This window comes from Sphaeramia orbicularis, chromosome 7, assembly GCF_902148855.1.
Source record: "Sphaeramia orbicularis chromosome 7, fSphaOr1.1, whole genome shotgun sequence".
In the NCBI taxonomy this organism is placed as follows: domain Eukaryota; kingdom Metazoa; phylum Chordata; class Actinopteri; order Kurtiformes; family Apogonidae; genus Sphaeramia; species Sphaeramia orbicularis.
In genome coordinates, this window is record NC_043963.1 from 42,141,439 (window position 1) to 42,169,198 (window position 27,760).

The 27,760-nt window shown below is 39.7% G+C and overlaps 1 protein-coding gene across 1 annotated transcript; it reads right to left on the minus strand.

Moving 5' to 3' along the window:
- LOC115423200 (carbohydrate sulfotransferase 11-like) lies at nucleotides 1-27,555 on the minus strand. The gene is made up of 4 exons (XM_030139952.1): nucleotides 27,042-27,555; nucleotides 3,817-3,893; nucleotides 1,132-1,293; nucleotides 1-956 (listed from the first exon to the last, which is right to left on the minus strand). The coding sequence occupies exons 1-4, from the start codon at nucleotides 27,133-27,135 to the stop codon at nucleotides 270-272; spliced, it is 1,020 nt and encodes a 339-aa protein (XP_029995812.1). The 5' UTR covers nucleotides 27,136-27,555; the 3' UTR covers nucleotides 1-269.
- Between the last annotated feature and the right edge of the window lie 205 nt (nucleotides 27,556-27,760).

The following is a 27,760-nucleotide window of genomic DNA, read 5'->3' on the forward strand; positions in this document are numbered from 1 at the left end:
ATAAAAGTGAACTAAGCACAAGAGCATGTAGAAATCTCACATGAACACTTTTTCCACCAACACTGTGATATAACATCCTTTCACCTCAGTTGACAGACTCTTGATAAATTCTCGCACATCTTCTCAGAAAATGTGGTTTCATTTGTTCAGGTCCCACTGACTGAACCAGAAACTCACATCATCCTCGCACAACCAAATAGTGCAAAATTATTCCTAACAGTCTTGAGAGGATGTGTTCAAAACCCCTGATAAATTTCAATGGCTTTTTGTCAACCTCGAGTCCTGAGGTATTCAGGCGTTGAGTAATTGAAGAGCAGGAAGTCCATGCGGTAGAGGTTGAACAGTTTTTTCTGGTAGAAGGGGCTGACATGTTTGAAGAAGCGTGCTGCCATGTTGCCGTCAGTCCGGGTGCTTTTACCAGACGTTGGGAATTGCAGCATCTCCTCCACTCCAGCAAGTCTGAGCACAGCCTGAGCATCGGGCTCCAGAGTCTCGTACTTTCCCACCACGTCATAGTGAATCAGACAGGGATGGCAGAGGGAGTGGACCCGCTCCCAGTGCTCATTGAAAGGTTCATCCCGCTGAGTACGCGGGTCCACAAGATACTGGACAAATTCCAGAAAAGACACATCATTCCCTTTTTCCAGAGCTTCGGGTTGTGGGTTGGGCCGGTGCCGACGGATGATCTTGGTTCCGTAACGCTTGTGGAAGGCGGTGTTGTAGCTACGGGTGAACTTGTTGCGATATGCTGACACAAGGCGCTCAAAGGGCTCTCGAACAAAAATGAATTTGAGGTAGCTGCGAAGGCGCCGGTTGATCTCGGAGACGGAAAACTCCGAAAGTGTGCGGAGGTTTCCTGCCACATGGGCCTCGTTGGCAGGGATGGCGAGGGGGTCAGTGTAGTGGCCTTCACTTTTAAGGACCATAAGGACACGCTTCCAATTGGTGCAGGCTACCTGGAAGTCATGAAGAAACAACAATACACACTTAAAAGTACAGATAAGTACAGCTCACACTGACAATATAGTTTTTCTATATTTTTTACATTTTCTTCCCCACATAAATCAGAGTATGAACTAGTTGTGGCTGAATTTTTATGTAGGTAAAAACCTTAACATCATGTTCACTGACCTTGGGTACATAGCAGTAAATGAGGCTGTGTTTATCGTCCACTATGAGGTGTTTGAGATCCTCAGGTGAAAGCACTCGGCGTTTCTTGGTGTGGCTGAGACAGGCCTGTTCCAACAGCTCCCTCCGGCCCTGGAGGGACCGCTGAGCCACCGACAGATCCAGCTGCATGGACCAGGACGGACAGAGGATGGGACCAGGATGGACAGAGAATAGACACAGGATGGACAGAGGACAGACAGAGGATGGAACCAGGATGGACAGAGGACAGACAGATGATGGACAAAGGACGGACAGATGACAGACAGAGGATGGACAGAGGCCCAGGGAAGGAAAACAAAAAAGACAAACTTCAATCAGAAACAGTCACTGTTACAGATGAAGACTGATGACTGTTCTGTGTTTCCTCCTAATTCTATAAACTGCAGCTGCCACAGTTTAATGTGATCTACCAGTTTCATAACAAAACACAACTATTGTGATTCTGCGACAAAGTTTGTGAATCCAACATTGAAGTAAAACAGAACATGTTAAAGGAGCTAAATGTGGACTTTGTACTTTAAAATATTTTTAAAATTATTGAAAAATTATGAGTATTTAGAATAACAGTGTCAGTGTATTGTACTGAACACATATTAAATAGATAAACTGATTTTATTCAGTCGTGGGCCAACGCGTCACTGTGAATCAACCACTAGAAGGTGTAGACTGAACCAAAGCAGCAGGATGTGAGGAGTTAAAGATGAAAACTAGTAAGACATTCAGAGAACTAAATAAAGTGATTCAGCGATTAAAAAAAGAGACATTGGACACAGATCTAAAATTTGTTCTCCATTGGTGAGTTTCAATATGAAATTTATGAACACACAAAGTTATTATGGGATGTTCTTGTCTTTGCTACTTTGGTATTTGTTGATCCATGGTTCAGACTTAACTGTGACAGTTCTGATCTTATTTATTCGACGCCAAATAAATCTTTAGTCCAGTTACTGACAACACAAACCTACAGAAAATGGAGGAGATTTGTGGTTTTAGTGTAGCTGTATTCTGTCTAAAAACAGAACTAAGCTAACAGAGCTACAATGTAAACTATCAACCGATACAGCAGGTGAACATTATGAGATACTTTTATTATTATTTGAAGACTTGATGCGATCATAATACACCCCTGACTGTGAGCTATGAATACATTCTTGTATATGACTTCCTCCTGCTATTGATACTTTGGAAAATATGCTACATATGCTTTGGAACGAGAACTGTAACCTACTTTAGAATTTTGAGTCAGATTTAACTGTTTAATAAAAATGTTTGACTATTTGTTCTTTTTTCTATGGTCATTTATTCATCTTTTTACAAATGCAGTGATAAAACCAACAGGATTCTTTTCACATGCACAGTTGAGGTTGACTTTTTGTTGACTTTATGTAAATTGATGCCAAAATTTTGGAAAAGGACTAAAATTCTGTTTATTGATTGTTGTGTGGAAACATCCCTATGGTTGGCATCTGCAAAGAACTTTAATGAGTCACAGGATTGAGTAAAACCACTCAGCGAATCTCACACACAGAGAAAATACTCATCAGGCCAAAAGAAACAAGGCATCCATCCATACAGGCATGGAAGGCAAAATGAAGAAAAAGATGGCACCGAGGGTCTGATTTTACTGAATTATATGACAAAAGTTTTCATTTTTATCAAGAGTTCAGGATAAAACAGGTTTCAATCCAAGTGTAATGGAATGTAATATTCATACCAAGTAATGCTAGGCACAACAAACTCCGCCCCTCGCAGGTATTGTAGCTAATTTTGACATCGATCCAGCTGATGTCATCATGTCTATGCATGTGCTGATGTCAGCATATCAATTGCCTCTATTATATGTGTCAAGTTTCAAGTAAATTGAAACAAAATTGATGTTTTCATAGACATTTGAAATATCTCCCATTATAAGTAAATAGGAGAAGAAAAATGATTTTAAAAATTCATAAAAAATTTGAACTTGGACCTACTTTTCCTAAAAAGTAAGTACATCTACACTGGTTCACTGGCAATCTATGAAATCAATTTGGTATGAATTCAACAAATAGTCTGGCTGCTACAGACATGTGCAGTTTCGCCCATTATAAGTAAGTGGGGGGAAAAAAAAAGATTTTAAAAATTCATAAGAAATTTGAACTTTGACCTACTTTTCCCAAAATGTAATCAGATCTATTCTGGGTCACTGGCAATCTATAAACTCAGTTTGGTATGAATTCAACCAATTGTTTTGCTGCTAGAGTGTTAACAAACAAACAAACAAACTGAACCAAAAACAATACCCCTTGCTTCCCCTTCAGGGGGCAAGAGGTAATTATGTTTCCATTAGTGCTCCTGAAAATAATAACCAAGTTTACCTTAGAATAATCTTAGAATGCTGACAGGAATAGATATATACTGCACCATGTTAGTGTCACCTACTGTATCTGAGTGTGGACCAGAGCTGATTTTACACAACATATGACACAAACCCGAGCTTGAACAACAGATTTTCACAGTTTTAGTGGCCACTACAGGGATGGGGGGTGGGGGGTGGGTATTTAATTGGTCATAATCTCCAACTGCACCAGTAGTTACCTCAATTACACACAGAACTGTGGACCATCAGGCAGGTTTGAGCTGTTCTATGTTCTAAGTTTCTGTTCTAACCTGGTCTCCGTTGTAGAGCGTCTGCAGTGGACTCCTCCGGCTTTTCCCTCGTGTGCTCTGGGTTTTTGCACCAGGTTCTACAGTGAAAAAACACAAATCTAAATCAGTCATGATGTGACAGCCTGTGAAGTGCGGAAAAGACCATTTTAAGTATATAGAGCATTCATGTCTTTAAAACCTCATGTTCTGGTCAATTTCTCACAGGGTTTAAGAACAGTAGATATGGCACATTTAGTGTTTTAAATATAAACAGTATGTAAATGTATGTCTGATCTATTCCATGTGGGTTCTTTGTGGACGATGTCACTCAGTTTAAACTTCACCACATTATTGTACTTTTTTCATAAACATATAGGCTACAAAGGTCAGAAATGAAAAACACGTTTTACAATGTGTCTGTATTTGCACACAGGGTTAAATTACACTGTAAAGATGACCATACAGAGTTATGGGGATGTTCGGTCAGAGCCAACTTTCCATGTGTCCTGCCTCTGTGGTGACGTGAGCCCTGTTTCAGCCTCCCTCCTCTCATTACTGATTCCATAGGAACAGTGTGTTCCTTCTTAACGCCCTCTATAACTCCTCAGAAATGTTCCCCTTTCCCCTCTCTGTTGAACCGTCTTCTGCTTTGTGCTTTAAGATCTAACTTGTAGACTAAGTTTTTATTAAATAATTTCTTTGTCAACAGTAAATTAATCAGCGCACAAAAGGAGGAAAGAACATCCACTCTTTCCATCATTACACAACCGATATGCATCAGTGATTGGCTGTGGGTTTCAGCAATGCTTGGCTGATGTCTAATGCAATGGAGGATGTTTTTTTTGTTTTTTGTTTTTTTTTTTGTGTGTGTGTGTGGGGGGGGGGGGTAGCTAGGTTGGAAGAGTTAAGAGTATCTGGACTTTGTTGTTGTCTCCTCCCTCCTCATGCCTCTGTAAACACATCTGTCTTCTCCATCCACCCCCCACCTTAAAATCCCCTTCTTCTCTTCAGTTCCCATTCAGGCTTGATTGCAGTCAAGTGAAGAGGTTTGCAACTAATGGTCAAACGGAGGAAGGTTTGGTTGGCCTCTTTATGTCTAACAGAGCAAAGGATGTGGAGGGAGATGAAAGGAAGTCTAGAGAACGATGAGAACACACACAGCATCATATGGAAAGCATATAAGTAAGCTGGCAATAGAAAAAATAGGGGAAAGGGTATAGGATGTAAAAATGCAATCCAGAAGGAGATATTTTTTCCCTTTTTTGGTGCAAAGAATCTAGACGTGTCATGGTTTTGGATTAGCTGCAAAGTGGACAAATCTCATGTTGGCTTCTCAATACAGAGTATATAAACAACTATTGTCTACAAGGTCTAGGTCAACCTTTAAATCAAGCTCTAAATCATGACTGTTTCCTGTAATTTTGAGGAAGCTGAACGGTTACAGCGGTGGTGACTAAGCACTTTGAACACTAGTATTTGACACAGTAAGAGGCCAGTGAATCACAGAGACTGATGAAGCTCCTCCTCCTTCTCCCTCCTTGCTGCGTGAGCTCACATGAATCATCAAAATCCTCAGCTTCCTCAGGGTGAAGCTGTGCCACATCATCTGAACACACTTAGATACATATCATATTCATTTTGGATCATGCTCAAAGCTTTGGTAGATCTGTATCAAAGTCACATCTTAGGCCTGAGGATGTCGGGATAGAGGATGTCATATCGTATGTCTAACAGACTGGTGGAAAGTAATAATACAGTACATGTCATGCTTTTTATACGTACACTACAATGTACACAGGGTGAGAAAAAGTTAGGGAAAGTGCAATGGACAGCAAAAAAAGTACAAACATCTCCCATTAATAACAAATCAACAGACTTTGAAAGTGCAATGGATTGTGTTTAATGGGGAATCGAAGCCCTCAGTAAACAGTGGTGTCATTAATGTGTCGAGTAGCGAAGCATCGTACAAACTCTGGGAACTTCCTTAAGATGATGGAAAGTAGGTCATGAGACGCCGGTGGGGGCTCGGCCCATATTAATGGGTTATTGTATGTTTTCAAGTACAACAACTGGAAGAATGAAGGGAAACATTTAGTGCTTTATTCAGACTGATGAGGGGAGGAGGCAGAAAACAGAAAATATAGGTTCCTTCCGTTCGAACAGGTAGCAAAGGCTGCAGCTCTGATGTAAAGTCACTGTTGAAGCGATATTGGCTCCAAACAGGCCTCGTTCTCTTGGACTTGTATTGAACTTCTTTCTGAAGCTACTAAGTCAGTAATTGCTGTGGTGTAATTTGCTTTATGTAGACCCTCTAATGTAGCATACAGGTTATCTATGTTTAAGTGATTCCTCTGTTGGTAAAGTTTTTGGACTAAAGGAAGGCTTTTATGTCAGGTTGTGACTGGTTGGACTTTCAGAACTTCTGGTTATTGAATAAAGTGTCAAATGACTTAAAGAAAATGTCTGATGTACTTATATACCAGTCAGTAAGGTAGTGTTAACCATTACCTCACCCATTACTCCTCACACTTTCCACCTACCCAACCTTTGGCCCCATGGCAGATTCCAAACTTATGTATTCAAACAAATGTAATCAATCCTGACATTAAGGCTATGTCTACACGAAACAGCATCTTTTCCTATCCAATCTTTTTCTTTGTCATTTTCAAAAAAGTGCTCCGTACATAGCCATTTCAGGAAATATCTGCATCCACACAAAACCACTGAAAATGACTGAAAACGATGTAGTACTGATGCCAGGCCTGTATGTGGCGGTGTAATGCTCTCGCAAAAAATGGAGAAGACGTGGACCATGCACATAAAGGTTGCTTGGGTCTACCAGGTCTGATCCAATATTTCCTCCTGGCTGACCCTCTCTGCGGTAGATCCAAGAGTATGTAGTGAATATTGTTAGCTATGGTTGTTTGTTGCTCATTGTAATGAAAGAGTAGCCGAAGATTTTGATTCAATATTTCCAATAAGCTCAATAGCTGTTGTAGCACGAGAACTACTCTGTAGTCCGCCATTATTGTTGTTGTTGTTGTTGTTGTTGTTGTTGTTGTTGTGAAGTGACATCTTGCTTCCGGGGTGAAAGGTTAGAGAGGTGGGGCTATGGCATCATCATTTTAGAAAAGTTGCAGTTTGGTCTTATAGATGAAGACATGTTTTCAAATTCATCCACTCTGGGACCTGGTTTCAAAAAGTTGCGGTTTCAGTGACTGAAAACGCCGCTTTTGTGTGGACAAAAGGCCTATCCGATACAAAACTTTTGCAGATATGACCAAAACTGTCTTCGTACGGACAGGGCCTAAAATTCCAGATGGCTGCCCAAGCATTCACAGTTGGTGCTGTTGTAAAACATGGGTGATTAGCAGTTTAGTCTTACTCATGTCTCATTACATCAAGTGTACATGTAGTACTGTCTACCTTCAGCCATGTACTATCTGTAAAACACTAAGTATAGTAGTATTATCCAGAGGTATTCTTGACAGTGTCTTATAGTAGCTGTTAATTTCCAGATAGCTGTACTGAAAAAACTTTTGACTATGGATGTAAATAGAAAAAAACATACATGTCCAATCCATAAATAAACTGTACTACTAACATCAGGGACTTTGCTCCCATTTTGAGTTCTGACTGAAGTGTGCGGGCTAAAGTCTGCACTAAACAAAAGCTGATAAATGCAGCCACATTTATTGTAGTTTGTGTTCTGTCTGCTTTGCTGGTAGACTCATTTGGAACGTGACTTCCCAAATGTATAACAGTAATGATTGATGAGGTTAGTGTGAAACAGACTCACATCTCTAAATGGAAGCCAAGCCTGACCGTCCTTCCCTCTAGTCTGTATATTTTTCTGAAGAAAAATGAAGTCACAAAAGGTGGACGTTCCAGCAGTTTCACAGAATTCCCATCACCTCATGACCCGAGTCAAGTATGACCAGTGGCTTCAAAATTCCAAAATAAACAAGACCAGTAGGCTCTGGTGTGGAAAATCTGCACACAGTTACAGCATAGTTGTGATAACAATGGTATGTAACATGTATATACAGTACAACAGTGGGCAACAAGCACTGGTTAAGTGTCTGAGAAAGTGTAAAACCACCGATGGCCATTCATTTATTCATTCTAGTATCATCTGGTTTTATTTTTACATTCTAATAAGTGTATTAGTGGTCCATCTTTAAATTACTGCTGATTATGTAGTGAAGGTTTTACACTGAACAGAAGGCTCTGATGTTTGTGGTTCCTGGCTTTCACTTAGCTGATGAGTCAGATCAATAAACTTCTGTTTGTTTAACCCATAAAGATCCAAATATCCACCGTGGACCAAAACCATCTACTAACGTAAAACTTTTAATACCTGTTGAACCACTAATCCTATCAAAACATGTCAATAATTGTTGTAAAATGCAGTTTCTCATCTTTTCATGTTCATCAGATATGACCCATTTGGACGTTCAGAGGCTCCGTAGTGAACGTGGAAACACCGTCATCTTCTACAACATTGATTCACCAGTAAAACTCATGGAGTTGGATCAATGAGAGTGGATGGAGACACTTGTTCTTATGTTCAGTTAATGATAGATTTTGCTGTCTTTCTTGTGTTTCTGATATAATAAACTTTAAAATTACTGTACCCTTTTATGAGTATCTACATGATCAGTTAATTAAATACAAGAAAATACATGATTTACACTGAAAAATGCAAAATACAGAAGATAATATCATTAAAAATGGTGAGAACAGCACTTAAAAAAGATTAAATATAGAAAAAAAAAATTGGGGAAATGGCATAAAAGTAGCAATGAGTCTTTTTGGGTTAATAAAAGATAGAGACCTCAATTATAGTTCAACTAAAATGACCATTAAATGACTTTGTAACATGTAGTCAAGGGAGCGATCATATACACAACCCCACACAACAGACATTAAACTCACTTTCTTATTTTTGGAGAGAAGTCAGTGATCTTACACTGTTGAATTTATTCAAATGTAACTGATATTTTTTAAAGTTAATTATTCTTATTAAAAAATGATTTGTTGGTGTTTAACTTAACATATTTTACTTCACAGTGTGGTATGTTTTTTCATTTTAGCAGAGGCATTAGCTGGGTGAGCTTCTCCTCTACCAAATATGGTCACATCTGCCAAAAAACAAAAAACAAAAAAAAGTTTTTGTGGCTGTGAGGGTAAAATACTCAAGACTTCAAAACTTCAGTTCATAAACCACTGATTGACACCATAGTGACTATATCCATTTCTCTGTTGCTGTTCATTATATACATAGTCAATTTTCTTTTTTTTTTGCAGTTCAACTATTTAAACCCACCTAGAGGCTGTAATACAGAAGACTGTAAGCACCTACACATGTAGAGTCAACACTCCATCAGTTGGATGTAAAGGTACTTTTCAGATGCTGCTAATACACCACAGCTTTGTGTTGGTCATGTGTTCCATCACACGTACCAGAAAACCACCAGTTCCGACCCAGGAAGTGACACAACTCAGACAGTTGTTGAAGCAGAGGAGGCCTGTTATTACTACACAGATAAACTGCCTTAACCAAGGGCCTCTGGGCAGTGGAAGGATCTGTTCATGTTGTACTCTCATCCAAACAAGAGTCCATTTAGCCTGGATCTTTATAAACACACAGCTAACTTATAATAACTAATCAGACTGAAGGCAGCTGAAGAAGTAACACTTTCACTTTGTGTGTTTGCCACAATGTGCTCTCATTTGTTCTCAAACACACTTCCCTTTTAACAACACTCTTCCCCTACATGAGGTGATTCTGTGCTCATCATTGTAAATACAGCCATAAAGAAGTGAAATTACACCGAAGTACATTTGAAGTGAATTTAAGTCATTATGAGACCCACATGACTGAAGTCTCTAACAGCAGATCAAGGTCTATAAAAGTCTGTATTACTAACAAATAGAAAATGACTGAAAGAGAAAGGAAGGTGACATGTAAACAGCTGAAGATGGGAAAGATAAAGGGGTCAAGGGTCAACAGACACATGATCATGTTGGGCATATACAAAGAGATGCAAATTAGAAACAAACTGAGGAAACTTTACAATCAGTGATGTCCTTTTAAACTTACACATGCTGAAGGGTTCCTAATATTTACACTTCATCCTCCTCAAGCTGCAAAATGTGACAAAAATACTGCAAAGCCAAACTATCTGGAAAACAATCCAGAGAGCCAAAACTTTAACAGAAACACCACAGACAATACACTAACTCAGGTTAAACACAATAATAAAGACACTTCCCCTAAAGGCATTTTTTAAATTTAATCTGATCAGATAAACTGGAAGGGATTTGATACCAACATATTAACACGCACCATAAAAACACCCTGATATTTGACTCCTGCAGAATACTCAGATGTGGGAAACAAACAGATGGTGAGGAAGTTGAATGGCAAATTAGTATGAATGTCATGCTTTTGTTACAAATACGTCATCGGAGAAACGAATACTGGCAATTTCAATATGTGTGGTTTTCAGAATACTTTTAACGCGTTTATCTGTGTAGTTAATAGACTGGTCTGGACTAGGGCTGGTTGGTTGATACTGATTTATTTATGGGGGGGATTGTCAGCTGCTGGTCTCAAGTCCTGGTTTAGTTTTGGAGAACCGTTATATATTACCCCCCCCCCCCCCCCCCCCCCCCCGAAGGGAAGCCAAGGGGTATTGTTTTTGGTTCGGTTTGATTGTTTGTTTGTTTGTTAACACTCTAGCAGCAAAACAATTGGTTAAATTAATACCAAATTGGGTTTTCTAGATTGCCAGTGATCAAGAATACATGTCATTTCATTATGGGAAAAGTAGGTCACAGTTAAAATTTTTTATGAATATTTTTAAATCTTTTTTTTTTTTCCCTTTTACTTATAATGGGTGAAAATTCACATGTCTGTAGCAGCAAAACTATTGGTTGAATTCATACCAAATTGGGTTTATAGATTGCCAGTGACCCAAAACAGATGTCATTACATTCTGGGAAAAGTTGGTCAAAATTAAAAAAAAATGTATGCATTTTTAAACTCTTTTTCTTCTCCCATTTACTTATAATGGGTGAAATTTTAAATGTCTATAAAAGCATCAATTTTGTTTCAAATTACTTCAAACTTGCCACATACATAGAGGCAACTGATAAGCTGACATCACCACACCACACATAGACATGATGACATCAGCTGGATCCATGCCAAAATAAGCTACAATATATGCGAGGGGCGGGCTTTGTTGTGCCTAACACCACTTGTTTACTTGTATTTGGAGGTTGGTCTTAAAATTTATTAGGGCAATCATTCCACCATACCAACTGGCATAATCATAATCAGAAAACAGGATAGGAGTGTCATTGACTTGTTAAATCATGTCTCCTCTGCTACAATAGGTGGTCTGACTGGTCTGCAGGAGTAGATCCACTTTGGTCACAGTATCTGGGTATGTTAGTCTGACTATATAAACATCGATTTCAGTCGAGCTAACACACTTACATCTACTCTTATAGTTTAGTTTTAGTCACTTTCTAGCAGTAATATGTTTCTTTAAGTGTCATGTAAACCCACTGACTGTGACAGATTTACTGACTGGGCCACGTTCAGGTGCACAGCCTGAACTGAACAGAAGTATTCTCAGACATAGGTCAACAGAAACAAGCATAAAATTTAATCAGTTATGTCTGAGATGACACAGAAGATTCAAGGCACAAAGTAAAACACATGTATCACAGGTTGTCTGCAACAAGCGATCACTGTTACTGTTCCTGGTTTCCATCAGACAAATAAGCCCAGAGCATGGACCGAAAGACTAGAACATCTGCAGGTTCTGCACAAACACACATCTAACGCTCATAAAGTGATCACTTCTACAATAGTGTGTGTCAGAAATAATAACAAATAAATGTTTGATGGACCACACAGAGCAAAGCACAACAAATATGTAACAGGTGTAACATGTGGTGTCCCATACAGACATCACAGCTGTCAGCGTCATGTCCATGTCACACTGTCGTAACAGAGTACATGACACATAAAGTAGATCTGATGTGAGCAATTATCAGATCACACTCTGTATGGATCAAAACAAATGCAGAAGCATATGTGTGTTTATGGTTAAATGCTAAATCAGCATTATGTTTAGTATGTGTATGTGTGTCGGTTTTAGGTGAAAGATGGTGGTCCAGATGCTGCCGTGAGTCTGTGTGTGGTTCAGGACATCAGAACAGCCTCTGTTTGGAGTTTAATCCATCACTGTCACAACCACCAGCAGAGCGGGTGGAGCTGTTGTTAACATCACTGAGCCTGTTTACATCCACACCAATACTCCCATCATGATCTGATTTCTGGGTTGTTATTTTATTCAAGTGACCATGTAATCAGGATAATCTGATATGTTTTATCAAATAACAGCAGTAATCTGATGAGAGATCACATTAACACACATGGATTTCTCCCCACAGGGTTCGTACACATTTTTCAAGGTCAAATTCAAGAACTTTTCAACCACTTTAAGGGTAATTTTCAAATTTTTCAAGCACAGCACCTCATTGTTGGGGTTTGTTGTGCCTGGCACCACTTGTTCATATTTTTTTCACTTTTTATCACAATAATGTACATTGTATTATGCTAGAAACATCGGAAATTATGTTTCATAATAGCAAAAAGTTTAGAAATTAAAGGAGAACACAAAGTTTTATCAAAAAAAAAAAGGGAAGCCACTTGGTACACACATATACAGATACTCAACCAAAGAAGTAGAAGGGTTGGAAGAGATGAAAGCGGAGCAAACAGACAATAATGTGACTCTACCAGGAGCAGAAGTGTTACCATATGTGACAAATATGTACAATGTTTTGTCAGCCTGGTTTTGCTGATTCACTTGATTAGATAAAACATGATTTCCTGTGTCAAACAGCAGCTCTGAGAACCCACATCAGCCACCAATGTACCTTTCACTTATCTATACTTATCTACATTTAGCAAATGCTAATGAGTTCACTCCACCTTCGACTAAATCACAAATAGCACAACAGCCTGAGCTGAGCTGGAGATGGTACACACATGTATAAGCAAGCATCTACTCCAAGTACACCAGTGGTTCCCAACCTCTTTTGGCTCGTGACCCCATTTTAACATAAATTTCTGGTGACCCCAGACATCCTAAACAGAGCCTTTTTTTTTTTTTTTTTTTTGCTACAACTACCTTGTTTCTGCTCATGTAATAGTTTGCTACTATGTTGCAAATAAACGTTAATTTTAGACAACATTTAGTCTATATAATGTATATTATTATGGACGGAGGCAGAAAAGCCAGGTGTAGATTACTGCACAAAGTGAGAATTTTATTTTCCTTGGTCAGGATATCTACAGTCAGTCCAGGTTGTATTTACAACGCTGCAAAATAATACTGAACAAACAATAACTAAAACTATGAATTATGAAAGAGCTGCAGCATCTGAAACCGACCACAATGAACATTTGAAAGATAAATAGTACCACAGTGCTTCAGTTTTAGTTTCAGAGTTTGTCATGTCTTTTATGTATTATGATTGTCTCTATCAACTCAACATATATTTTATATTAGTAAGTTTATATATATATATATATATATATATATATATATATATATATATATATATATATATATATATATATATATATATATATATGAGTGATTGTTTGTCTCTATATGTTCAGCCCTGCGATTAACTGCCGAAATGTCCAGGGTGTACCCCACCTTCGCCCATAAGTAGCTGGGATAGGCTCCAAGCGACCCCCGTGACCCTAGTGAGGATAAAGCGGGTTCAGATAATGAATGAATGAATGAAGTTTCTATTTTTATTTTTTATCAATTACTAGAAATCTCAGGTGACCCCATTTGAATTCCAGGCGTCCCAACCCCAAGGTTAAAAAACACTTTAGTACACGCACCATGACTCTGTTCTACTGTCAGCTACATGAAAGAGAGTCCGACACCACTGACAAACCAAGTGTTCGGCGCTGGTTTAATTTAACTGATGACAGAAGAAAAGTGGAATAGCAAATGTCAAAAACAAACCAAAATGTGGACTGTGGACCTTGCAATTTCCTCAAGCCACAAGCCTCACTAACAGCAGCTCAAGTAGTCGAACTACGATTAAAGGCTCAAAATGAGGCGATTTATCTGTATAAGTTGATAGGGCAATAAATCAGACGTCCACTTCACTAATGGGTTCATAATAGCGCAGGACAGGATTTGTATTTCTTTCCTGAGAGCCAGATTCAGGGTGTTGGCACAGGAAGTTAGAGAATAGAAGACCAACAATAATAACACAGAGCTTCCTGTCTGTAAAACAGTAGGTTTAATTAGAACACGTCGGCTTTGGAGGAAAAGAGGAGGGATGAAGTGAGAGTGCAACCACATCTATATCCACTCCCCACCTTCACTAAAGCTTCATTTCTTCAACGCTTTGTCTGAATATGATTTTTTTTAACACACTTGAAATACTTGTCAGTGAAGCTGGTTTTGGAAATACTGGATCCAACCCCCTAACTGTTATCCACTGGACTAATATGAAGACGTGTGTTTCTAGGAAAAAGGGACACAGATGAAACATGTGATCGTCTAATTCAAAGGAGAAATAAATATATATCGTTGTATACAGAATGGGATTGGACAGTAACATATCTCATGTAACAACAATAAACAAACAACAATAAACTCCAAACTCACATTCTAGTGTATTTTCTCTGTACTTTCAGCCAAATTTCCTCCTGTTACCCAACAATCCAACCCATACGTCACTGCTCAATATGTCATTATTGAAATACATTTGGAAAATTCAGCTTCAAGCTTTTCATGTTATAGCAAAGACACATAATATTCACAGTAACTACAAAGAAAAAGAAAACCTTGACTGAGATTTTCTACAAATCTAGCAACTAAAGAAACCTCACTAGCACTAATAGAAAGTGGAAATAGGTTTTTAAAGGGATTATTACACATGTGTTGACTTCATTTGCAAAATACTGTAGAATAGGTACAAAATTTGAAAAAAAAGCATTATTTTAAAGGAGTATATTTTGCTTTTTTTTTAAATAGAATTATGCATTTTAAAACATTTCCCTGTGGTCTACATAAACTGTAAATGCTCTGCTTGGGTCTGAAATCTTCATTAATTCAACTCCACAGGTCCATCTTCAACCCTATTTCTGAGTAATGACACCAGAAAGGTTGTTTTGAGCGCTGGCCCTTTAAATGCAAAGGAGCCACTTCAGGCCCCGCCCCCCTCCAGGTTGCTGGCTATGCTGCTCTGTCCCGTTCAATCAACAACTGAACATTTTAGGTAATTGGCTCAAAGTTTGGACTTATTTTCAGTATGGACGACAACCGCTGCTGCTGACAAACAATTATGTCATACTCGGAGAAATGTTCGTCAGAAGTCTTGACCTTATATGTGCAAATGTCGTGACATAACTAGTTATAGACGTAACAAATTAAGCAGGAATTAAAACAGGTTGTAGAAATCCACTCGACTTTGAATGAATATAAAGAGAGCTTCGCAGCACCTGGAAGGTTCAAATTCAAACTTTATGAACTATTAGGGTCCAAATACACAAATAAATGAACCAAAGATTAATAAAAGTGGGTTTAATAATAATAATAATAATCTTTATTTATATAGCACTTTTCATACATTAAAAACTGTAGCACAAAGTGCTTTACATATCAGTTTAAAAATCAGTACCGCCCCCCCACCCACACCCACCCACTCACCCGCACACACACACACACACACACACACACACACACACACACACACACACACACATATACATGCAAACCCACAAGCTCACACATACTTAAGAAGACTGACTGAGCACGGGTAGACCAGAACAAAAATGTACAAGTAAAGGTAAAAGATCAATTTAGGAGGCGCTGTCTCAGGGAGCCATCCGCACCAGGAGGCAGCCGCCGACCCCGGCGACCAGGCACCAGCAACACAGCCCCGCATCCCAACTAGCGGGAGAGGGCCAACTGGGACCCCCACCCACCAGAAAGGAGCGGACCCCAGTGAGAGAAGGCGCCACAGCCCCCGGAGTCCACAGCCGCCCCCCGGCATGGAGGGCTCCCTCTGATGGAACACCGGAGAATAAGAAACATTAAAAAGATATAAAAGAACTGATTAAAAGAAGCTAAATTTAAGACATATATGAAAATAATAAAAATATTAAACATTAAAATGATAAAACAGAAGCACTGGTTAAAAGAATCTTAAGATATATATATTAAATATAACTATAAAACCTTTGCGTAGATAAAACAGAAGCATCAGTTAAAAGCCAAATTAAAAAGGTGGGTCTTGAGCCTGGTTTTAAAAATTTCTACATTCTCTGCGGCCCTGAGGTTCCCTGGCAGGCTGTTCCAGAGGCGAGGAGCATAATGCTGAAAAGCTGCCTCTCCATGGGTTTTTGTATTGGCTTTTGGAACTGTTAAAAGGCCAGTGCCAGAGGACCTCAGGGTCCGCGAGGGTTCATAGGGTAAAAGCAAGTCTAAAAGATAAGAAGGCGCAAGACCATTAAGACATTTAAAGACTATTAAAAGGACCTTAAAATCAATCCTGAAACACACGGGGAGCCAATGCAGTGATTTTAAAACCGGTGTAATGTGAGCCCGCCTTCTGGTCTTCGTCAGCACTCGAGCGGCTGAATTTTGGAGAAGTTGGAGTTGTGAGATTCTGTCTTTGGGAAGACCAGAAAGCAGGGCATTACAGTAGTCAATCCTACTGGAAATAAAAGCATGCATCAGCATCTCCGTGTTGGCTCGAGAGAGAACTGGACGAACTCTGGCTATGTTCTTAAGATGGTAAAAACCTGTTTTTACAATAGATTTAATGTGTGGGATGAAAGTGAGCTCAGAGTCAAAGATAACGCCCAGGTTTTTTACTTGTACCGATGGGTTGAAAGAGTATGCTTGTAATTTTGGTAAGTATTTCTCTCTCGTAGCCTCAGGACCGATAACTAAAACTTCAGTTTTGCCCTGGTTGAGCTGTAAGAAGTTTTCTGCCATCCAGGTTTTAATATTTAAAATACAGTTAAAAAGGGCATCAACTGGCCGAGTGTCTTCAGGAGACATGGCAATATACAGCTGTGTGTCATCAGCATAGCTGTGAAAGTTGATGCCATGTCTCCTGATGATATCCCCAAGTGGGAGCATATATAAATTAAAAAGTATGGGGCCTAAGATTGATCCTTGGGGCACACCACATCTAATTTCATGGATCGCTGAAGAGCATGTATCCATACTTACCAAAAATTTCCTGTCTGTGAGATAGGATTGAAACCAGTTAAAAACAGTACCAGAGAGGCCCACCAGGTGTCTCAGTCTATTTAAAAGAATTGGGTGATCTACTGTGTCAAAAGCAGCGCTCAGATCCAGTAGCACCAGGACTGAGATCTTGTGTGAGTCCAAGTTGCACCTGAGATCATTGACTATCTTTAAAAGAGCTGTCTCCGTACTGTGATTAATCCTAAAACCAGACTGATATTTTTCTAAAATGGTATTTTTATTTAAAAAGTCATTCAATTGATTGAAAACAACTTTCTCTATAATTTTGCTTAAAAAAGGTAAGTTGGATATGGGTCTGTAGTTATTAAAATTGTCTGGGTCCAGGTTGCTCTTCTTCAGAAGGGGCCTCACCACCGCCGTTTTAAAGGCAGCAGGAAAGGTGCCCGTCTGAAGAGAGCAATTAACAATGTTTAAAAGCTCGCTTTCAAAGGATCCATAAAATAACTTAAAAAGCGATGTGGGAATTGGGTCTAAAAGGCAGTTGGTTGGGTTTACTTGGGAGAAAACTCTACCAAGTGTCTGAGCATCAATCAGGGCAAAACTGTCCAGTGTTTCATCAGGTAAAAGTAGACCATCAGTCTTATTAAAAATGGTTTCCTGGACAGGTAAAATACTAGATCTGATAAAATCAATTTTGCTCCTGAAGTGGTCTGCAAAACTATCACACAAGGAGTCAGTTGTGGCAGAGTGTCTGGTGATATCTGGATTAATTAAATGATCAATGGTGGAGAAAAGGAGTTTGGAATTATTTTTGTGTGAGGAAATTATATTGGCGAAGTATGTGTTTCTTGCCTGTCTGACTGCCTTGTTGTATATTTGAAGTTGTTCCAAGAATAACTGATGGTTTATTGTTATTTTGTTCTTCCTCCATTTTCTTTCCGCCATCCTGCATTTTCTTTTCAACGTTCGTGTTTCCTCATTTCTCCATGGAGGTGCAGGCTTTATTTTCACCTTTTTTGTAATCAGTGGAGCTACAGAATTGAGGCTTGACTTAAGTTTGTTATTAAAATTTTCAACAATAAAATCACAGGATGCAGATAAAGGAACTGGAGGGTATTTTTGTAAAACTTCAATAAAATTTGCAGCCACTTCAGGAGTCAGACAGCGCCTCCTCACAGTCCTCACCGAGGTCTCCCTTTTGTTAAAACCGGTGATGCTAAAAAACACACAGTAGTGGTCAGATACAGCCAAATCAACAACAGAGGACACACTCGTGGACAGACCATGGCTAATGACAAGGTCCAGAGTGTGTCCCCTGTTGTGAGTCGGCTGCATGACGTGTTGGGTAAAGTCCATGGAATTCAGTAAGTTCATAAAATCTTTGGATAACTTATCGGACTCATTATCAATGTGCAAATTAAAATCACCGGAAATTAAAATCATATTGTAAGAGGTGTGGATTATTGATAAAAACTCTGAAAACTCATCAATAAAAGCTGCACACTGTTTTGGTGGTCTGTAAACAGTGACGCAGATAATTGCAGGGTTATTAAAAACAAAGGCATGGTGCTCAAAGGTGGGGTACTGATCAAACGAAATTTGCTTGGTAAAAAGGGCATCAGATGTGATTGAGGCAGTACCACCACCTTTCTTGCCCTTTCTAATAGAAAATACAAAGTTAAAATTTGGTGGGGAGGCCTCGGTGAGAACTGCTGGTGCATCCGTGCTCAGCCATGTCTCTGTTAAGAATAAACAATCAATCCGATGATCTAAAATCAAGTCATTAACAATAAAAGCCTTATTTGAAAGAGAGCGGACATTTAGAAGTGCCATACTGAAGGCTGCAGATGAGTTGTTGGTTGGGGGTGTGGTTGCTTTGGAGTTATTGACTGTGAGAGTGATGAGGTTGTCTGGGTCCATTGAGCGGGGTACTTTTGGTGGGTGTCTGAGGAGTCTGTGTGTTGTCCAAACCGGGATGTGACTGGCGGGGTGTGGTTTTGCAGGGAGTGTGCTGTGTGACCAAAGGGGGGAGCTGTGAGCTGTTTTAGTGGGTGAGGGGGGAAACACAGGTGTAGGGGTGTGTGGTGTAAACAGTCAGTCACGTGGGGCAGAGTGTAAAGTGTACTGAATGTTTCCAGCTAGTGTAGAGCTGCCCAGTTTGTTTGGGTGGACGCCATCGGCCCTGTAAAAGGAGGGGCGGTTCCAGAAGAGGTTAAAATTGTCGATAAAACCAAAGTCATAAGTGCGGCAGGTCAGCTGGAGCCAGGTGTTCAGGCTGAGGAGTCTACTGAAACGCTCCGCGCTGCGAGACAGTGTTGGTATTGGACCACTGATAAAAACTGACCTGCCACAGCTCTGCAGGAAACTAAAAAGCGTCTTAAATCAGTTTTTGTCAGCTCGGACTGCCGACGAGCTGTGTCATTGCAGCCAATGTGAACTATAATGCGTTTTACGGAGGATGGAAGTGACGGTAACAGGTCCGGTAGTTTGTCCAGTATGTGTGCGGCTGTGGCTCCAGGAAAACAGCGTGTGATGGAGTTGGCGAAACGAATGTGTCTGATGATACTGTCACCCACGATCAGAGTGGAGGGCTCAAACAGAGGACGAGGGGACATGGAGTAGTGGTACTCACAGTTTGTGGGTGAGCCGGCTGGACTATGTGGTCCGGCAGGGGAGTGAGGCAGACTCACGGCATCAGGACAGGGAGGGTTCCCGGTCTTATCCGAACGAGGAAGCCCACCGGAGTGTCGGAGCACGGCCTCCTTCAGGATCCTGCGCCGGGTGGAGGAGGTCGAGGTCCGGGGGGGAGGACGTTGGGCCGGGCTGGCTGGAATACCGGACTTGTCCGGACGAGGAAGCCCACCGGAGCGTCGGAGCTCAGGCTCCTCCAGGGTCCTGTGCCGGATGGAGGAGGTTGTGGACCGTTTGGAAGAACGTTGGGTTGGCCTGTCAGTGGGACCCTCTGCCGATCGGCCACCACAGGCGGTATCCACCACCGGCAGTGTGGATGTATTGGCGTGAGCCGGCGGCGGAGAAGTGTCCCGGTCTGTGGATGGGAGAGGAACGGGAGGATCAGCTGGGTGAGCCGGGTTGTCATCATCCAGGACAGCAAAGCGGTTGGAGAGGCTTAGCTGAGGGGGAACGGCGGCACCATCAGCGCTCCGGTTGCGGCCGCGGACCACCACCTCAGCCCAGGATGACCCACGGTTTGGGGTTGAACAGGAGGGCTGCCGGGAAGTCAGAGGGTCCCAAGGGATTGTATCCTGAAGGCTTGCACTCAATGTTGTTGCGAACTTTTTAGAGTGCTCTGCAACCATGAAGCCGGACAGCCGAGGAAAACGAGCTGTGAAGCTGGACAGGAGGGACTCCTTCCTTCGCAGTTCCTCCAACAGACGATGGATATCTTCCTTCAGGTCTGCTATTTTCTTATTCGCTCTTTTTAGAGGCTCACTGTCATCGTGAGGTGTTGTTGGCATTGTAGCTCTGGTAGTGGAAGACCAGGCTCTCCAGATGTGAATTTGGCGCCAATGTGTACCCGGTTTCTTATTCGGCGATCGTAAAATACAGACGCTCGATTACTAAAAACACTTGAATTATAAAAGCCCAGGGATATACAGTTAAAATTCATGCGGTAAAAAGGTAAGAGATGTCCGTAAAAACAGGTTAAAAATTGGTAAAAGTGATCCTTCAAGGCAGAGCTATCGTATGACAGGTACTGACCGGTTTAGCAAAATATGACCCCTTTAAGCCAAAAATCAATAACAAAAAGCGCCGTACCTAAACCCTCTAAAAACACTGGGGAAACTCCTGATTAAGAGTCTCTCACTGACTAAATAAACAGTGCATTTTCCTCAGGTTTCTTTTATTTTCCGCCTTCAGTGTGACTCAAATCCACACCATGTTATCATATTTAAGTCCACCCTACTGCTGAGGAACTCCTTTTATTAATCTTTAACACTATTACACACCAGGCCTCAAATGTAAAAGGTTTCAAACATCAGTCTAAGATTTTTATGGTTTATTACTTAAGTTTGAGTGAAGACGTGCTGGATCATCACTAGGAAAAGTACTTAGTATTGGGTATCCTGGCTCTTCATCACACTGACAGTGTCTGACTGCGACCAACGGAGCTGTCATTCATTTTAGTACTAACACCTGTGATTTTTCCTTCTGTGAACTCAGAGTCTGCTGCCGTACTCAACACAACTGCAGAATTACTCACCTTGGATATGGTGATAAATGTATGGCAGACCACACTTTAGATACTTTGTCCCATCATTGGCCCGATATGTGGAAACTAACACTTATAGTCATGTGACGTATGTGAGAGTAAAATAGACACTGGTGACAGTTTCATTACGTTGGGAGGTTTCACTCACATCTCACAGGCTGAACCAATCACTAGTGGGTGTGGAATCGCTGTGCAGATCTACAGCATCAGTATACAGCTCCACCTCTGATATTATTCACATTTTGGCCTGTTAATCCCTAAAATGCAGCCATGGCCCTAAAAAGCCATGGCCTTCAGTCCACACATGCCAGGGTTTCCTTATCATTGACTATCTGCTGCCACCCCCTTGGTTGAGAACCACAGGTGCATGACCAAAGTTTTTGCACATACGGATGGACAGACGGATGACAAACTGATGACAATACCCTTCAGCTAGAGTTGAAGGTAAAAACTAGACCTGATAAAATGTACATTGTGGAAAAGGTCCATTAAATCATTAATTAGCCATGAAAAGGTAAACAAGGTTCTTATTGTGGTCTTAACTCTGCTCACAACCATGCACCACAACCTACCCACGACGGTCAGTGTGGTTTTATATGATGGGTGGGATTAAGTTAAAATGACTCATCTGAAATACGTGGGCATTTAACAGAAGGGAGAAGTGACAAACTAGACACATAAAGATACAAAAATGATCTGTAACATATGTGCCAAACAAGAAACAGATAAATAAAACACCTAAGGTTACACAGAAAGTGACATTTTCAGTTCACTGTGAGTTTAAGGGCTCTGCTCTTTCACTTTCACATTTGAACAAAGTCGGAAAGAACAAAGAGAGAGGTCTAAAGAAAAGATCAGGGCACAGACCATGAGATTTACTGTGCTGGTTTTCCAAACCTCATGGACTAGATACACAGTAATTACTGAAGCCTTGTGCTTTGTTGACATCCTGTGAATTAGCCGTCTTTAATGCGGCCCCGGCACACTTTAATGTGGCCTGAGCGGCTGCTGGTGGGGCTGAAACTTCGACAACTCAGGCAAGACAAGACAGGCAGGAAGGCTATACAGCCAGTAAATGGGAGGGGGTGGCATTGGTTGGAAGGGTGTGTGTGTGTGTGTGTGTGTATGTGTGTGTGTGTGTGTGGGTGTGTGTGTGTGTGTGTGTGTGTGGGGGGCGGGGGGGTCAAAGGCAGTTCCAACGTGTGCTGCTTGTAGGTTTAGTAACATGTGGTTTGTGTGTCTGCGACTGACAGCTCTGCAGATTCGCAGCGTGATGGTCTGTAAAAGTTGATTTACTGTGGCGGTTCTGAACTTTTCCATGGCTGTGTGTTTGTGGAGGATTCAGGTGTGTCTATGTTTCAAATGAGACCCCAGTTAATGCCAGCAAATAATTATACTGGAATTAAGATTGTAATTCAGGTTTCTGCAACATAGTTAGTATTAATTTATAATAATATAATCATCCTCACAGTTTATGGTTTAGATCAAAGTAATGACTTTTGACCTGGGGTAGGAACAGTCTACATAGTTTCCTCCAGAAGAAGTAAAGATATTTGTATTAAAATGAATTGATTTAAGTTCTTGTTTACTGCGGTAAAAGTGGAAAAGTACTAGAGATGTAAAGGAAGTATAAAAGTAGATCTTCGAAGGAAATTTCTACTATGTCATATTCAGCTACTAAACTAAATGTTGGATGCATTAATGTTGAGGACACAGGTTTCTGGTTTCATTGTTTATTTCACTCCATTTATAGTCATATTTGGTGTCTGTGTGTTCAAGTGTTCAAGTTTAGTCACATTAGTTTCTGTAATGTGTTGTTTAATACTGCTGAAGAGTGACTTTTTATTTATGGGTCTGCTTTAAACAAAGGATTTGGAGTTATGTCAGAGTGTAAAAACATTCTGATTTATCACAAAACTCCACTGAGACAAATTTAGCCTCCACTGTCTGGGCTCAATGGGACCAATGCAGCTGTACGTACAAGAAAATGGGGACTCTTATTTACTTCATCTGGATATTTTCAAAGTATTGTAACGATGCCAATCTAAAATGATTTAAAAATGCAACAGTTAATAGTTGGATCACAACAACAGCCATCACACACCTACAGAAACCAGACAAAACTAGAGCAAAACTCACTGTAATTTGGTTATAACTGCTGTACATTTTATAAAGCTTCAGAAAAATATACTTCAGATTGTAAATTGTGGTTCAATCTCAAAACACAGATGATCTTTTGGCCTGATCACCCAGATATATTTTCATCTTGTCGGCTCTTGGACATTATTTGCATCTTTTTACTAATTTTACATAGATTTACTAGTTACACTCTTTTCATCTGGCTCAATATGTCTTCAGATCACATCGACACATTAACAAAATCAAACGCAAAATGTGCTTTCATTATTGTTACGTATCACTTCATCGATGTTATATGTTGTTATCGTCTTGTTACATTTGGTAATATGAGTTATTGTCCCAAATCATTTATGCTGAATTCAGTCTTGATGTTAGGATGGCAATGACATGAAGCCTGTTCTGAAAAAAGTAATTAGAAAGGGTAACAATGCCTGAAAATGATCCTCAACAGTAACAACATATTTGTACATCATTACTTCCCTCTGCTGATATGAATTTCTACAAATGTACGAAACCCCCTGAGTGATGGAGTTGCTCAACATCGCATTCAAACCCACTACGCCCTCAATTCTCTATGTTCCAAACAGAAAACAGCTCGTGTGCATCAACACTCTTCCTCCTCCCCTTCTGTGGCCGTAAACCAGATCTTCAGTACATATTACGAGGAAACCTGTTATCTCTACCCTGCTGTTTCTTGCTTTTTTTCTGTCTTTCTTTCTTTGCGATGTGATTCCTCCCCCTCTCCCTCTCCCTCTCCCTGAGTCTGTCGTTCCCTGGGGGACAATCTGTTATTCAGTGTCCAGAAGGAGCTCGGCCCCAAAAAACAAAAGGAGAGGAGTGGATAGAAGAGGGAGAGGTGAGGAGAGGAGGAGAGGAGAGGGGAAACCAGAGGAATGCAGGGGGTCTTTGGGAGAGAGGGAGGGGGGGGCTTTCAAAACATTCCAGTGTTCACAGTGGGCTTATTCATACTTCATCTCATTCACCTTTCATTATGTTTCTGCAAATGTCCTCCGTCTCACAAAGGCACACCAACATTTACAGGTGTTTAAGTCCATCCTTAAATGCACATTTTAAGACTAAACCCTTATTTTATTTTATTTTATTTCAAGCATAATATTTATAGGCAACTGCATTATTTTATGAAAGTTGAATGTAATACTGAGCTTATAAAAAAGGTGCACAAATAAGTCACTATTTTTGAGTAATTAGGATGTATATTTATTATTCACAAGGTCAAAAACACATTCTAGTTCAATAAAAGATGTGTATAAGATTGATATAATGTTGATTTATCATTTCTACATTAGCCCCCTGAGGGCTAACGCAAATATCATCACAAGCTACATGTTAGTTTTACTTAGTGATGGGACTTTTGGCTCTTTGAAGGGAGCTGTCCACTGAAAAGAGTCGTTCAAAAGACTGGCTCTTTTATGTTTTTTGCATCATTTTGAAACACCAATGTTTTAATGACTAAATAGGCTGCATGTGATGATTGACATTACATTTTAAAGGTGTTTAATTGGCGTGGCAGTAAATATTATCTTAAAAAAAGGTTAGTTCAAATGTGTGGGCTAAATACATGACATGAGAGGTGACATTAGGCAAATGCTGGAATTTGACAAAAAAAAAAACATCACGGTACATTATGTGGACTAGTCTGTAGCCTAAAAATGAAGAAGAAAATAAGAGTTTCTAATGAAATAACATTTCATTCTCCTCAAAACAAGAACAATAAATGTGTGTAAACATACAGAAAAAATTGCACAAAACTCAACAGTGACTGATCACTGCAATTACAGTACTTAACCCTTTCATGCACGAATTATGAGGACCTCAGTCAAGACTTTTTTCTTGAGTGTTTTTATTCCTCTATAGGCATGAAAAAAAAAAAAACAATGTGACTGTATATTTTTTAATGAACCTATTTTTCATGGAATTATAAAAATGTCCACTCAGCTGGACATCATGCATTTAATTTTAGAAGCAAAGAAACATGTATTTACTGATATACTATGAGGTAAAAACATTTTTAATGCTGCTAATTTGATGTTTTCTCACATTTTAGCAATACCTGCATGGAGATAATATGCAACAAAACAAAACTGTTAATTACAGTTTAATAACAATTAGCTTTTTTTTTTTTTTTTTTTTTTAACAGTCAAACATGTTACTGCAGATCAGATTTATCTAGAACAGCAAATTTACAGTAATGGTATGAATTACAGTGTATGGGACGATACATAAGCGTCCACTGTGTTGGCTGATATGGAAATAAAACAACAAAATCCATAAGTATATAAGAGAACCCCTTTGAACAGCTGTCCACTGTAGTGACCACTATGCATGAAAGGGTTAAATGCCTAAAAAAAAACTGTAGAGCAAATAAAATACTTAAAGTAACATTGCAAAATACCTGTTATCTCTAATGTAAATATCAAAATGATACCACATCAGTTCTCTCACTTCTACTCTGTATATAAAGCCAATGCCTCCCCAGCGACGCTAAATTGACAGGCAATCAGATACTCCCTCCTTAAAAAAAAAAAATTTTTTTAAATGAACGGCTCTTTACAAAGACTTGGTTCCCATCGTTCATTTCAAAGAGCCGTTCAAAAGATTCGATTCGTTCGTGAACGTCACATTACTAGTTTTACTTCTGATGTAAATGGAGCTCAAGTGTCAGTTGTATATATAATAAAAGTGTCAGCTATATATATAATAAAAGTGTCAGTTGTATATATAATAAAAGTGTCAGTTGTGTACATAAGTGTCAGTTGTATATATAATAAAAGTGTCAGTTATATATATAATAAAAGTGTCAGTTGTATATATAATAAAAGTGTCAGTTGTGTACATAAGTGTCAGTTGTATATATATAATAAAAGTGTCAGTTGTATATATAATGCAAGTGTCAGTTGTATATATACTACAAGTGTCCATGGTATATATAAGTGTCAGTTGTATATATAATAAAAGTGTCAGTTGTATATATACTAAAAGTGTCAGTTGTACATATAATATAAGTGTCAGCTGTATGTATATAATAAAAGTGTCGGTTGTATATATAATAAAAGTGTAAGTTGTATATATAATAAGTGTCAGTTGTATATATAATAAAAGTGTCAGTTGTGTATATACTAAAAGTCTCAGTTGTATATATAATAAAAGTGTCAGTTGTATATAAAATAAAAGTGTCAGTTGTATATGTATAATAAAAGTGTCAGTTGTATATAAAATAAAAGTGTCAGTTGTATATATACGTGTCAGTTGTTTATATAATAAAAGTGTCATTGTACATATAAGTGTCAGTTGAATATAAAAGTGTCAGTTGTATATATATAATAAAAGTGTCAGTTGTATATATAAGTGTCAGTCGTATATATAAGTGTCAGTTGTATATATAATGAAAGTGTCAGTTGTATATATAGTAAAAGTCAGTTGTATATATAGTAAAAGTGTCAGTTGTATATATAATAAAAGTGTCAGTTGTATATATAGTAAAAGTGTCAGTTGTATATAAAATAAAAGTGTCAGTTGTATATATAATAAAAGTGTGTTTCCAGCTGTATTTTTTTGTTTGTTTGTTTTTTTACCTGGTTTGGTGATGCTCTGGAAGTAAAGCACAAGTACGAAGAGTGAGCCGAGGCACGTCGCCAGGAACAGGCGTCCTCCCCGGGGCATCTTCATCCTGAAGACCGACACTGCTGGCGGAGCCCCCGGCCCCGCACCGCCGCCGCTCCGCTCCGGTTCATACGACACCTGGCAAGGGGATGCGACCCCCGCGGACAGGGTCAGGAAAGCCTAGTCAGCCTTAATCATGTCCGGGGGAACGACGAACATCCGCAGCCCCATTTAAGAGCCGAACACCGGAGAAGTGACGAAAATAAAAGAAGGTAGATTTAAGCGAACCGTTAAGTCTGTATGTGCTGTTGTTTAAAGATAATTTAACTTAACACCGGTGAAAGCATTTAGTAAGTGAATGTCAGAACTCAACTAAAGCAGAATAAAGAGTTGTGGGTGGCTAGTTGTGTGTGAAAGGTGTCGTTGTTGAGTTGTGTTCAGTTCCAGTCGAAGCTTCACTAACTTCTCTAAACATGGACGGGGCACCGTGCCATGACGTCACGCCCACCCCCTCTCATCCTATGCAATGCTGCCTTCAAGGATCGCCGGTAATATCGGCACAACGCCTTGAATGTCGAAATCGATTCACGCCCTGGTGCTCATTCAGCACTTTTAAGAAGGCGGTTAGTTTGTAGGGCACATGCTATGTGTCACCGCGTTGTGGCTGCAAAAAATAAGAACACAGTTAACA

What these genes read in the sequence shown, in the direction of transcription:
- LOC115423200 (XM_030139952.1), bottom strand. Translation starts at nt 27,135, where the DNA reads ATGAAGATGCCCCGGGGAGGACGCCTGTTCCTGGCGACGTGCCTCGGC. An exon ending in CCAGAGCATCACCAAACCAG is followed by an intron (nt 3,894 to 27,041) that starts GTAAAAAAACAA and finishes TTTTCACTGTAG; the next exon opens with AACCTGGTGCAAAAACCCAG. An exon ending in TTTACTGCTATGTACCCAAG is followed by an intron (nt 957 to 1,131) that starts GTCAGTGAACAT and finishes CATGACTTCCAG; the next exon opens with GTAGCCTGCACCAATTGGAA.